Source organism: Cryptomeria japonica, chromosome 4 (genome assembly GCF_030272615.1).
Source record: "Cryptomeria japonica chromosome 4, Sugi_1.0, whole genome shotgun sequence".
NCBI classification, from domain to species: Eukaryota; Viridiplantae; Streptophyta; class Pinopsida; order Cupressales; family Cupressaceae; genus Cryptomeria; species Cryptomeria japonica.
In genome coordinates, this window is record NC_081408.1 from 226,753,845 (window position 1) to 226,769,057 (window position 15,213).

The following is a 15,213-nucleotide window of genomic DNA, read 5'->3' on the forward strand; positions in this document are numbered from 1 at the left end:
ATGCTCTACCACAGCTAACTTAAATTGTGGACCAATCAGCCCAATCGGATCTCTTTTTAATTTGCAGATAAAATGTTCAGTCAAAGAAAGTGAATCGACAACTATGGTAAATGCTTGGACATTTTGATAGAATTTACATATAAACTAGTAATTCTAACATATTGAACAAATTAAAAAGAAAGTGCATTGGTGAATGGACTGGTATAGAAAAAACAGAGTCTATTTTACATGAAACGTCTACAATCCCTGTTGATTTCAATAACAAAAATTCGATTAGCAACTCAAAGTATTAAGACATGTCAACAGAAAAATAAGTTAAAAAGCAAGATGTAAACCAAAAACATACATGCATCACAATGGTTAACTAACAATTAAGCATGTTATTGATGACCATTTCAGTCATAGGAATCAAGAAAAACCCCAATTTCCAATTTTCAAGCTCGCATTTCTCCAAATCACTTTGTTTCTCAAAATGTTGTCAATAGCTTCTGGGAACGTTCAGTAGCATTAATAGACCTTCACATGGTTTCTAACCTGTGGCTAATTAAATTACTCCAAGAATTTTCACAACATATGTTAATATTGAAGTTTAGCTGCTATTACACAATAAAATTGTGAAAATGTCTTCAACACTTACCATTAAGATCATCAGTGATCATCTGTTCAGGCAAGTGACATTTCATGGCAGATAAGAACTCACAAAAAACACTGATAGAAAAGGCAAGCACTGACTTTGAAACACAAGTATTTAGTAAACATTAAAAATCAGGCAAACCAGAAGCATTTAACATTATTCAAAATTATAAAAGGAGAAAATACAAATGTATGATTGGTACATCTGTGCTTGATGCTGCAGCACGTGCTTAAAATCTGCTTCAAATGTACCAGGGAAATCAGCTGGCCCCTTTTTACCATCAGTTAAAAATAAAAATTACAAACAAAGCAGAGCAACGAGCCCTAATTTGGTTAACTGCCTGACAATTAAGACCCAATGCACTGGGGTTAGTACCACATTCCAAATGACACTTGCGTGCCTTGAATGACAACAAACAAGTCAAATTTTAGTTGCCTCCTGGCATAACACTATACAATACATGACCATACCCGTTGAGGAACACAGATCACTTCAATTAACCTACAACAGCTTGGAATGTGTCCCTGCTAAAAAGAATCAACAATGAAACTTGATCCCCTAACATCTGCTATGTATTCTAAAAGAAGAGGCTTTGGCACAACCTTTTATAAATGGGGTCCTCCATGGCATCTACAGACAGGAACAGAGCAGACCAAGCATGCTACAAGCTGTAGCAAGTCACAAATCAAATTCAGGAGCATAAATACGGATATGTTGCTCGTCTGATAATAGCTGAGCTTGAAACTGCTCCACTGATGGTGGAGAAAAAAATAACACCTATCCGTTGATTACAATGGAGATGTTTTAATTAGGCATAATACATATATAAACTATTTGAAGCAGCACATGCAATGACATTTGTGGTTGGATGCCATGCCAAATGGAGTAACTTTGAAGTGGAATCATATGCCCCTCCATTTATTTCCCCCCCTGCGCTGTCATTTACTGATACAAAGAAACAGCAGAAGTAAGGAAACAATTGGCAACTAGTACAGACGGAAATCTGAAAGATAAATGCCAAATATAGGGAACCAAGAACAACCTCAAAACCTAGCAAGCATCGAATACTAGGAAGTAGCAAGAGGAAAGGAAACAAAGAATTTGTGTATTGTTACCTCGCGCAGTTCGCCCCCGTGTAAGACTTGCAAGGGACCTTCCAGGCTTTGGAGGTGTTGGAATGAGCCGTCTTCTAACACAAATCCCAAGCAAACATGCCACAGACAAAAAGACATCACAGATTTTATAGTATAGCATAAACCTCCTAAACCAAATTATGCTGACACATTATCCATATACTAGGACATACAAGATGACACTGACAGGCTTATGTAATAAACCATAACTATATGTTTTCACTTTAATAAAAAAGTTGTTATTGTGAGAATCAATATATAACATACAGATGAAATTCGTAGTCATTAAAGCAGAAAATTTTGGATCCAATAATCATACTACATATTGTCCCAAAATGATTGACATGAAATATCATTTTTTTTTTTGCAAATTAGTGTCATTTAAAATTTTTGTGGCATTACATGACAAATCCGCATCCACCAAAGATGCCTTTGTTTCCATGCTCCCAAAGAGCATCCAGAGGGTAATTTTATAGATTAAAGTGGCCAGTCTTGCAAAAACGTGAATTTATTGGGAGATCATTAACATTTACAAGAACCAGTTATTATCTTAAAAACATTTAAAAAAACTATTTACATACCTGTTGGGATTTTTACTGGCTTCCAAGATGGTTCCCTCATCACTACCACCAAAACGATTGAAAATACGGAATGCATTGCTGTTTCCGTAGTCAAAGATTCACTTATTAGTATTCTGTTCAAGAATGTTTAAAACAGAAATTCGAGTGAATAGATCTTAAATGATTGATTCCAGGAAAGAATAACAAGTAGAGCTCTGCAAAGAAATAATACTTGGAAATAATGTAAATTGGAACATATCTATTCTGTGCAAAAAATTGTGTAGAAATGTAATACCCGATGTACATGCTGATAGAAGATAATAGAAATCCAAATGACCAATTAGATAGTCCCATTTAACATGGAGATTACATGAAACATATTCTAGGAGTCTTTGTATGCATTGTACAATGGTAAATAATGTGCATATACACAAAGTTAACACAAATAATAGCAGTTTGTGAAAATAAAAAAATTATGATCAGGCTATTAAATATTCCTAAGCTTTATAGCCAGCACGTACCTAAGTTTATTCTTTTGCTCTATGCTCAGTTGTTCAAGAAAACGTATGTGGCTAATTACTGCCTTGATAATATTCTCATTTATATAATTTGCAATAACTTCCACTAGCTCATTAGGTTTCCAAAGGCAGACATGTGTCACATTTCTTAGATGAGAAGAAATTTACATTGTAAGTCACCAGATAATATTGAAGAACTACAAACTAAAAATTCAATTGGAGACTTTGGAAATGAAAGCTTTGCTTCAAGGATGATGACGCATTCAGAAGAAATTTTGTGGATCTACCCGTATCCTTTAATTACTCATTTTTTTATAATAAGATAAGTAAAATTGGAAGTTCATAAGAGCATTAGTGAGGAAATGGACTGGATGTAAATCATTTTGAGAATTCCTACAAATGAAAAAGAAAAATCTAGGGAGGATGACAATTAAAAAATGCAAAGTTCTTTCCTTTTTGCAGGTATTTTGATTTCATGATTCAACCAACAGCACTTAAAAACTTGTATTTTTGCTTGCAAATATCAAATTGAGAACACTCAACAATGACCCGAAGTCTGCTGATGAAAGCAGCTGCTATGGTCACTCCTCAGCCTCATATACCCCAACTCCCTGATCCAACTGTTAATGTTAGAACCAGAAACATAAGACACAGAAATCTGAAACTTAGAAAATCTCACAAAAACAAGATACGCAGAATTTATCCTGGGAAAACCCTCCACCTGAGGGTGAAAACCCCAGCCACACAAAGTTGAATTTTATTGAATGCTCAAATTGAGTATAGAACTCTCACACTTAATAGTCAATCATCTAACAATGATTGATAATTCTGAAAATTAGAAGAAGACTACCAGAATACTGCTTACAAATAAAGTTGAAGAAGATGATAAGAGATCAAATCTTCACACACGGATGATCACAGCTGAACATAAATAATTATATCAGAAGCTGAAGATGATGCAAGGTTGCAGCAGCAAAATCCTCAGCTTTTCACCGATAATCATCATATACATCAGAATATCAATCACCTTAAACTTCACATCCCTCGGCATATATATAACACATGACATGACCTGATATGGCTCACGAAGAAGAAAGACGGAAGGCCAAACACCAAAAGAAGATGTCAGTTACACAACCGACATACATAAAGAGCCAAAGAACTTCAACGGATGAAATCCACGATGAAATAACTACTGCCAGCACATACACGAGACGGAGACAGTAATACTTCCAGCTAATCGCCGAACAAGAAATAAGGAACAGCAAAACGGAAAGACAACCATCGGAGAAATGAACAAAATCTCCTGGAGTGTACGCAAACATTACCACCAACCAACCATAAAGACCATTGGCCCAGCTATTTCCTTCATTCTCAAGACTCGATGGTCAATATCCACTCCCCAACATATCAATAAATTGAAAAGCCTTGACCCAGATGAAAAGGCCATCCCACTTCCTCATCATTCGGTCATCAGTCAACTGAATCAAATCTGAATTCATGTTTCCACATTGTAAAATAGAACCATTAGAGCTTCTCCAATCCTCTATCTCCCAGTGAACTACAAGTCTAATTCACATTGAGTACTTGGAGAGGGAAGTACTAGAGGTTAATAGAGACAGGAGATTGAGGAATGATTTGGAAATCAGTTAGTCCTCTCCTACTGGTCAAGGGAAACCCTATTGACCTTGTTCATGGAGGTAAACCACATAATACCCATGTTACTAATTAAACTGTTCATAATGTATGCTAGTGGTCGATGTGCACATTATATGCATGTATACATTCCAAAATGAATGCATGCATGAACCCCTTCATTTTGCATCCGTGCTTCCTAGGCCCCTGCCTCTCAGCCAATCAAAAAATATTCCATACTTCGTATTCCATCTCCATGAAAGTAAACCACACAAATAATCCTCAAAATTGGTAAGATTACAGCTTTGTATGGGAGAAAAATACAATTCCATATAACACATCTGCCAGCCACCCCCAAAAAAATGTCATTTCTAGAGACATCTGCAAGTTGACAAGACAGCAGGGAAATGTCCCCGCTAGGCAAGAGATGTCCCCAGAACTTTACAGAAAATTGGTTTAAGAGCCTTGAATGCATCAGAAGTGTCTAGCCATCCCAGGCATTATACACTTGCCAAAACAAGTTTTCTTAAAAGACATTTTTCTTGATGTCCATGCCCCCAAACCTAATCCTAACAGTTTATGAGACCCACCCACACCCCCGAACACTCAAAAATAATAATAAATAAAACTTACTCTCACTCCAAATCACTATCAAAGCTTGGGAAAGCATAGAACAAGGCTGCGAGTGCAACAAATGTATAACAAGGGTGCGAGCAAGCAAAGTTGCAATAGAAAGCATTAGCAAGAGGAAGAGCAAATGCCAAGTCTTAATTGATCAACTGTTCAAGTTCAACACATTCATCAAGTCCTCAAGCCTTCTAGTACACCATGGCCCTTCAACTTTGACTCTATTGGAAATTGCATTTTGAGTTTTTATTTTAAATGTTCAATACTTAATGACAATTTAACAATTTGAAATCGATGACAAACTCATGAGTACTTGTTAGCTAAATGACCGAGCGACTTACTCACCCAATAATTCACTGACGAGTATTTGTATAATTTGCAGTGATTTTTCCTTGTAAAACTCATGAGTCAACAAATAAATCATGAGTTTTTTATTTTTATTGGGTTTGCCTAGTTATTGTCAAGACTGAGTTTTTCAACTATGGTTAGAATTGTTGAAAGGTTGTTTTTATTTCATCTTTAACTCTTTTGGGATTAATTTTGATATTTTATTTTCGATGTTCATTCCTATATGGCTAAATCAGAAAATTGATACCAATGGTTATGTCGGTTTCTTTTTCAATCTAGACCAATGTTACAAGACTTGCCCAAACTCAACAAAGTCTTGAAGCCAACAAGTCAAAACAAGGCCCAAGGAATCAAGATCCGAGTACTTGACAAATCTATGAAAACTAGAAAAAAAAATTAATTTGAAAATTCTTAATCATAAAATAAGGAAAGTCAAGTGTTTTTTCAAGGGTTTGGAGAACTTAGGATGATGGTTAAAAGTGAAAAAAAAATGAAAAATGGTATTGTTGGTGTACGTTTTATCATATACCGAACATTAGAATAAAATACCCAAGGATACTCTATCCTCTCTTGAAAAACCACCACTTATGCTAAGGTTGCAAGAAGACTATATGGCGATTCCAAGGTTTCTTTGGCCAGGTCTTGACGTGTGGATAAGCTCAATGGGCGTTGTGATATGCTGGTAATACACAAAGGGACTTACGCTTGGCTCGTTCAATTCACAATGGAGGTTTATCATTTGTGGGTTTTGGATTGTGGACTTCAAGAAAACTGAAAAGAAGATATGGTTTAGAAATTCTAATCTATTCCTAAGAATTTAGGAGACGGTAAAGACTGGGTGAAACTAATAACAACACTTTATTTCGCCACACTTAGGACAACTACGCAAAGCATGTGCAATCTTCTAAGGTTGTGCTCAAGATTTTCACACTTACGAATAACACCAACAATTGAACAATATTACTCAAAGTAGAAGTTAAGCATCCACATCAAAAGCTCAGGCTAACTTTACATATCGAATGAAAATCATCCATCCAACAAAAGTATGAGCAAAAAGTTTCACCAATCTAAACTATCAAATCCTTCATTCTTCTTACATACATGAAATAAAATCTAAACTATGATTAGGGATAAGAACCATGCCAACTCCAAAATAAAACAGGTAATCACCATCAATTCGAACAATGCATTACTTATTACTTTGGCGATTGTATGCAACAATTGTTTATCTCAACATGTTTTACAACATGCTCCCATGATTGACAAATGAGGGGTGAGTTCAATTTAATGGCTCCCCAATTACAATTAAATGGCCAGGATTGATTTCTAATCAACGGCCGAGATTAAAACAACCTAACCCTAATTAGGGTTTCCCAAAATAGATCAAATATCCGTCGAATGAGAGACAAGTGGCACAAGATGCTATCTTTTAGAATTACACTCCCTTCTTTTGCTGAGAGGTAGTGTGTTCAATGAACCTGGACATGTTGACTTGAATTCCCCAATTTGTGTCGAAAAATTTGCCTAAGTATGGAAATTTGTCTGGAATACTCTTCTTGCCGCCAATTTATGTTGCACGTGGGAGCTTGTCTTTGACTCTTCAGAAATGAAATCCTTCAAGAAATTTGGAATTTCTTTCCATACTTTCGCAGAGTCTAAAGACTTTTCTTTCTTGATGCCCAAAGACTCTTTCAAGTGCCTTGAATTTGGAGAAGAATTTGATTCATCTCCTCTTTATTTTCTTCTTTGTTCTTCTTCTTTCTTCTTGTTTCCTCTCCAACATTCAGTCAAAATTTGATTCTTTTGGTTGTGCGAAATTCCACACTAAGCCATTTTTCATGTATCAAACCTTTATCCACCCATTCATTTGATTGACCCTTGATTTCATGTGCTTGTCAAATTTATTTTCCTGCTCGATTGTTGGTCTGATTTCATGTGAATTTGTCAAAATTAGTCTTTCCTCATCGCATGTCTGCTTGATGGTCTTCTTTTCTAATGGATCAAATTTGAGGTCCCTAATCCGACATCTTCACATATTTCATTTATGCCTTGGAAAAATTCGTGTCTGAGTTTGATCAACTTGCTTGGACAATTTTCAGTCCTATCTTATGTCTTGACTGTGAATGTGGCAATTTGTGTTTTCTCCCTCTTAGGTTGTCTTAAACCAGGAACGTGAATGTGTCTGACATATTAAGGTTTGTGTCTTGGAACAAATTTGTATCAGTCTTTATGTCTTGGCATGCTTCATGTCAATTGGCTTGTCCTCGGACTTGGAATATTCTTGGACAATCATCCTTCATTTTTTATGGATCGGAAAAGTTCAGACAGTCACATGTCCTCTTGTCTTTGGCACATTTCGGAATTATAATCAGACAATTTGTCTTGCTCTTTGTCATGTCATCTTGGCAGGCTTCGGAAGTATGATCGGACAAATTGTCTTCCAATTTGTCAGGCCATCTTGTTCTTGGGAAGAAAAATTTCATACTTTGGATTGTTTGGCATGCTCGAAGGCTTTCCTCTTGGCAAGGCGAAGTTCACATATCCTTGGACAATTTTTTTATTTGCTCAAATTTTGTGCTTAGTTTTTTCGGACAAAATCTTAGACATGTCTTATTCCTCAACAAATTTTGGATGACTTTCTTCCTTGGATATGAAAGGGAGGACTTTCCACATCTTTGGACTTCAAACTTGGAAAGTTATCACATGTATATCGGATATAAAAAATCTTCCTCTTCCAAGGAGGGTTTGGAAATGATTAAAACTTCCTTGTTGACCATGATAGCAGCAGTTTGACAATGTGAATTTAGATTACTTTTTTTTTTGACAGGGCAGAATTTATTCTTCCTCGGGCAAGTCCACTTCCAATTTGCTATCTTGGACGATCTTGGATGAATTTTATTTTTTGGCAAATTTGAAAGATTTCTAAGCAATCTATGTGCAGATTTGAATTCTTTTCCCAAGGTAGATTCAAGGATGATCAATGGTGAACTCAGAATTTTATCAGCAAACCTTGGTGATGGCGAACTTGAACCTTTTGAATGTCCCTTTCAAACCCTTGGACCTGCTTTATTCTTCCTTTTGGAGATGTTCAAGGCGGAATTTTCTCCTTCAAACTGTTATCAATGGCGAATTTAAGGAGAATATCGAACTTATTTTATCCAAGCCCTTGATTTTGCTTTATTTCTCATCCAAATTCTTCTGAAAATTTGATAATCTAGTTGGATTTTGGAGCTGCTTCCTCTGAAGAATTTGAATTTTTTTTCTTCAAACCCTTGAATTTATTTTACTTCTGCAAAGGTAATCTGATAATATGATCAGATTTTGGCATGAATCTAATAATCTTTATGCCTGAGAGCTGTTCACTTTGATTTCCAAACCTGTAGACATGGCAGATTTTGAAGTTGGATAATCTGATCATGCATTGAAGCTAATAGCTTCTCTCAACTTTGGCGAATTTTGACAGAGTTTTGATGCTTCCTTCTTTGCTATACAAACTTCTTCTTGGAAAACAAAGTATTAATGAATGGGCATCATGTCTTTATAGCTTCTTAGCAATTTCTAGAAGCTTTGTGTTTTATTCTACCTTTAGAAAATTGAAACCCTTTGCCTTCTTCTAGAAGGAAGCTTGGAAGATTCTCAAAAATTAGAAAGTTTTATTGCTTTATCCTCCCTCTAAGAAGTTGGACTTTATCCTTAGAAGCTTCCATCATGTTTTAGAAAGTTTTATTTGTTTTAAATCTCCTTCTGGAAATTCGAATTTGAGGAAGGCATGCCACAATTTTTATTTTTATTTTTGTTGTTTTCTTTCTTATTTGTTATTTTTATTTATTTATTTATTTTATTATATTATTATGTGACTTCAATTGCCAAGTCATCTTACTTGCCATTTTTAATTCTCTTGGAATGCCATATCATCTTTTATTGCCAAGTCATCTTTTATATCATTTTTATTCTATGCCATCTCCAAGTGGGCCCTACATTCTTTCTCAAGCTTTGACGAATTTTGCACATCTTCCTTATGCCATGTTTTTAAAGTGGACTCGGAAAGAATTTCTTGCTTGTGCCATGTTTTTAAAGTGGACTTGGAAAGAATTTCTTGCTTGGACATGAGGTGCACTTTAAAAATTGTCAAACATTTTTGGTGCATGAATAAGCTTAACCTTAGGCAGGAGTTAAGTAACCTTTGCCATGAGTTAGTTAACCCTCAGTAGGAATTTAATATTTGTCGGAGAATTTTTCTTGGACAATTTTTAATTGATCCCGCTCAAATTTCTTCCACATTTTAACTGATCGGATGCCATTCTACCCTTGAACCTTGTTGAACTTGTCTGCCATTTTTATTTCTTCAACCAGGACGAAATTTTCGATGTGCCATTCCACTTGCCTTCTTTTGACTTGGTCAACAGTGTTCATGCCATGTTCATACCTTGCTGGTTCATCTGGACAAAAACCCTAATCTGGATTTCCATTTTGCTTTTTGTACTTGGAGACATCATTTTTTAAATCTGAGAACATGGGTAGGAATAATTCGGCATGGGGATCAAAACCCTAATCTCAGAAAAAAGGAAAATTTTCAAACCCTTGCTTTTTACACTTAGAAGGAAAAAAATTTGAATCTGAAGACATGGGTAGGATCAAAATGACCTAAAGAATAAAACCCTAATTTCAAAAAAAAGCAAAATTTTCGAAGCCCTGCTTTTTATATCTAGAGGCGAGATTTTCAAATTTCGACAAAATGGGTAGTAATAAAATAGCTCAAAGAACAAAACCCAGATGCCAGTTTTAAAAAAACAAAAAAAAAGCAAAAAAAAACAAAAATTTCTAAAAATAGCAGGTTGTCAGAAATGACTCAAAGCAATTGCGATTTTCGTCCTTCAGACCTTCTGAACACTTTGGCAGCGTTCAAATTCAATTTTGAGCATAAATTCTCAATCTAGCCCGGATGACCTCAAAACTAACTCTAAACTCTCATTGTAAAAAGACTGGTGATTAGCAGACACAACGCCAAAACAGAAACCTAAAAAGCAAAAAAAAAGGGGGTCCACATTTGCAATGGGGCGATGTGTGAAATAGGTCACAACAGGTATGCACCGTGATGGTTAGGGTGGTCTTGATTTGGGCGTGGTGGCAGTATTTCTACCCTTCAACTTATATCACAATTAAGAGCACACTTGAGGCACTACCCCAAACCCCATAACGAGTATTGCACCTCAATCATGCTAGAGGCATTGTTCTTAGAACCTCACAAGGGTGTTGCTCCTAGAGCCCCAAAAGATGCGCTACTCCTTGACTCCCAAATCCCTAACTCTAGTTTTAAAATACAAAAAAATGAAAATCTTCTGGGGCCATGTTGGATTAAAGAGCAAAATTTTTTTCTTACTTTTTCCCAATTAAGATCCTAGTAATTAAATTCCATTTATTCTTCTAGTATGCTAAGTCAAACACTATTCTAAGTCTTTTAGGGCCTTGGATGAAAGAGCAACATTTTTTTATTACTTTTTCCCAATTAAGATCCTAGTAAATAAATTCCATTTATACTTCTAGTTTGCTAAGTCAAACCCTATCCTAATTAATGCTCCTAAGGCCTAAGCAGCAATTGCAAACTTGTCTAATATACAATCACGTGACACCACATTGAGCCAATAATGTTGGGCTAAGGGATACAAGCTCCTCTCTACCATAGTTCATGACTCCATATTGTGATTTTATTTTTTGATGCTAAGGATATCATAATCCACAAGTTTTGTACACCTTAAACACTTGAACAATAATTTTAGATATAAAAATGTTGTTCCCTTTAACTAAAATCCACTTTTTTTTATACTCGTGATTGATTTTTACTTTTGCGGGGAACTGGATTAGATTAGTTGTGACAACTTTCTTCTCGCCCCGTAGGGGCCCTTAGAATAGTAGGCTAATCGCTAGAACTAGAACTACCTTAGAATAGTAGGGCCCCTCAAAGCCTATTATTGTACTATCTTCGTTGATTCTATACGTAACAAGCCTAGCCTACTATAGTTGTTCGGATTATTCCCAGCTATAGTTCCCACCCACCCATGTTACGTATAGAATCTATTCCCCTCGACATTCTATGGGCTAGATTTGATTAGCAACTAAACTCTATTTCTGACCATAGCCTATTGCCATGGTAGGGTAGGTAGCGGAGCCAGACAATGATGTTTTAAAGGGCTCAACTCAAGGTGAACCCGTAATCTTCATGAAATGAAGGATAACTAAACTCTATTTCTGACCATAGCCTATTGCCATGGTAGGGTAGGTAGCGGAGCCAGACAATGATGTTTTAAAGGGCTCAACTCAAGGTGAACCCGTAATCTTCATGAAATGAAGGATTCCCTGGAATCCTTCATTTCATGAAGATTACGGGTTCACCTTGAGTTGAGCCCTTTAAAACATCATTGTCTGGCTGGAATCCTTCATTTCATGAAGATTACGGGTTCACCTTGAGTTGAGCCCTTTAAAACATCATTGTCTAGCTCCGCTACCTACCCTACCATGGCAATAGGCTATGGTCAGAAATAGAGTTTAGTTGCTAATCAAATCTAGCCCATAGAATGTCGAGGGGAATAGATTCTATACGTAACATGGGTGGGTGGGAACTATAGCTGGGAATAATCCGAACAACTATAGTAGGCTAGGCCTGTTACGTATAGAATCAACGAAGATAGTACAATAATAGGCATTGAGGGGCCCTACTATTCTAAGGTAGTTCTAGTTCTAGCGATTAGCCTACTATTCTAAGGGCCCCTACGGGGCGAGAAGAAAATTGTCACAACTAATCTAATCCGGTTCCCCGCAACAATAGAATAGTAGGGGCCCAGTGTATATGATCGAAGTAGCTTCCATTTGATTAGTTTATTGTGTCTTTAAAGTTTATTTATTAAAGGATGCATAATACAAGTTTTAAAACCTTAAAAATATCTATATATCGTGGTTTTTCAATTTATCAAGTCTAGGCATCAACTCTGGGTCCAAGTCCAAGTCAAAAATTAGTTGGCTGAATCTAGGTCAAGTCCGAGTCTTGTAACTATAATTTGGATGATAAATTGTTAAAAAATTGTATATGGTTATAAAATGAAGTTTTTAAAATGGTAATTGTATAATTAATTATGAAGACGAAAGTTTACATATAGGCAATTACAAGGCAATGTTTCTAAAGGAAACAATCTTGAACAAAATGCAAAAATAGAAAGTAACTAATAAACTAACAAACATTACAATAATGACTATTATATAATTACTAATAATACTTTAATTACCTCCCTTAATTGTCATCCTATTAGCTACACCAAGTTGCCCCCTAAATTTTACAAACTTGTTCAGGCTCAAAGATTTGGTGAGAATGTTTGCAGTCTAGTCCGCAATTCGAACATACCACAAGAGCACATTTCCATCTTCAAAAAGCTATCAGATGAAGTGATAATGAAGCACTGCGTGTTTGGTTTTCTCATGGAAGACTGGATTCTTGGCAAGTTTCAGCACCCCTTGATTGTCACAAAACAAGGTTAAAGGCCCTGCTCGAGACATTTTCATGTCAAAAGCATCATTCGTAGCCATACTGCCTCACATGCAGATTTAACAATTCCCTGATACTATTCTTCTATAGAGGAAAGAGCTATTGCATGCTACTTCTTACTGGTCATGTGACTGCACCCATCCCAAGACTGAAGACATACCGAGAAGTAGACTTCCTGACATCAAAAGAACCTACCCAATCCGAGTCTGTAAAACCAATCAATTGAAGATGTTTGCTTTTGTTGTACAAAATGCCAAAGTCAAGTGTCCCTTCCACATGTTGAGTACATGTTTTGCTGCAACCCAATGTTCTGCTTTAGGGGCTATCATGAAACGAGATATGTAGCTCACATCATAACTACGATCAGATCTAATGGTTGTAAGATAGATGAAACTGCCAACTAGTTGCCTGAATGCCCACTCATTCACCACATGTGAACCTGATTTAGTTGATAGTTTTAGCCCTTCCTTCATTGGTGTAGATGAAGATTTGCATTCTTGCATTCTGAACTTATCTAGCAAACTCCAGGCATACTTTGATTTAGAGATGAAAATGCTGCCACTTATTTGTCAAACCTCTACACTGAGACAATAATGCAGAAGTCCCAAATCTATCATATCAAATGCCTAACACAAGTTATGTTTGATTTGCTCAAGCAAGTGTTCTCCACTACCAATAATGATGATATCATCTAAATAGATGACAAGAAAAATGGTGTCATTACTAGAACTCTTGACATACAAGTTGGGATAAGGACTTCTCTAAAAGCCTTGTTCAATCAAGTATCGATCAATCTTGATGTACCATGCCCTAGGGGCTTGTTTGAGGCCATAAAGAGCCTTCACCAATTTGCATACCTAATGCTCTTTTCCTTCAACCTTGAAACATTGAGGCTGCGTCACGTAGACCTCTTCCTCCAAATCACCATTTAGGAAGGCACTCTTCATGTCTATTTGATGGACTTTCCAGCCAGACTATCTTGCAATGGCTAGAACTAGTTGGATGGTGCCCATCTTTGTTGCAGGAGCAAAGGTTTCCTCATAGTCAACTCCTTTCTATGAGAAGCCTTTCGCTACCAACCGAGCTTTGTATTTATCAAGTTTCCATCAGCTCTGTACTTTACTTTATAGACCCATTTGCAACCAATGGGTTTCTTCCCTAATGGAAGACCTATTGAACCCAAGTGTTATTATTTTGAAGACTATGACCTTCCATAGCTTTTTTCCCATTTAGGTTTACCTTTTGCCTATGAATAAGTTTGGGTCTCATAAACACTCTAAATATTGGCCATAAGAGAAAAGTCAATTGTGTTCTTCTTCTTGCTCTTGCCTCTAGAAGATCTACCCTCAACAAGCTCATCATCTCGAACATCACCAATAAAATTTTCCCACCATTTAGGATAGAGAGCAAAACCATCTACTTCCAAATCAAGTGTATCAACATGACTTGGGCTGCTTGGAATAAATTCATCTGGATACTGATCCAAGTTATCCTAAGGGAATTCTGGTGAAACAATGTCTTGACTAGGAGATCCCACAACTTTAGTTTCTCTATAAGCCTAATGGAAGCCTGACACCTATATTTGTTCTCTATAGAAGCTGATCTTTAGGACGTTGGATGGGAGAAATGAGCTAAAAGGGCCAACCATCTTCATCAAAAACAAGATCTCTATTGAATGTGACACGATCAGTGTCCACATTGTTGATGTGTTTTTATGACACCTTTAAACACAATATAAAATACTAAGTATCTTATCCTCTCTTGAACAAAGACCTCTCGGATGCTAAACATTAATAGTCAGGTCTTGACTTTATACATGGATAAACTCAGTGATTGTGATGTGATTTGCTAGAATCACAAGGGGGACTTAAGTGGATACTTAAATGTTTGAATGTTGCTGTAAAGTGAAAATTTACTTGAATTTAAAAAATGAGCAAAAGAATAAAGTGTTGAGAAAGCTAATCTAATCCTAAGAATGTAAGAGACTATGAATGACTTAGTGAAATTCAACCATGCTTTGCTTCGCCATGCAAGGAACAACTAGGCAAAGTTGGTGTGATCTTCTAAGGAGAGCAAAATGATGTTCAAATTACTACCAACAGTATAGACACCATCAAAGTAATGCATATCAATGAGTGAGTAGCAATCGAAGTTGAGCTCATGTAGAGAGTTCAATTAACCATGCAAGGCATTTTAAAATTAGCAAAATACTAGTAGTATGAAC

The 15,213-nt window shown here is 36.2% G+C and overlaps 1 protein-coding gene across 11 annotated transcripts in view; it reads right to left on the bottom strand.

Moving 5' to 3' along the window:
* Positions 1 to 765: 765 nt before the first annotated feature.
* Positions 766 to 15,213, bottom strand: part of LOC131027240 (serine/threonine protein phosphatase 2A 55 kDa regulatory subunit B beta isoform) — a 75,571-nt gene continuing 61,123 nt past the window's right edge. For 5 of the 11 annotated variants that reach the window (XM_057957253.1, XM_057957251.1, XM_057957249.1 and 2 more), the window contains 3 exons: positions 2,349 to 2,426; positions 1,750 to 1,823; positions 766 to 1,579 (listed from right to left, as the gene is read on the bottom strand). In XM_057957253.1, coding sequence (XP_057813236.1) covers positions 1,443 to 1,579; positions 1,750 to 1,823; positions 2,349 to 2,426 — 289 coding nt within the window. In that variant the 3' untranslated portion in view covers positions 766 to 1,442. Of the gene's footprint in view, positions 1,580 to 1,749; positions 1,824 to 2,348; positions 2,462 to 15,213 lie in introns of all 11 variants that reach the window. The other 6 variants (XM_057957255.1, XM_057957254.1, XM_057957252.1 and 3 more) reach the window with 3 other exon arrangements.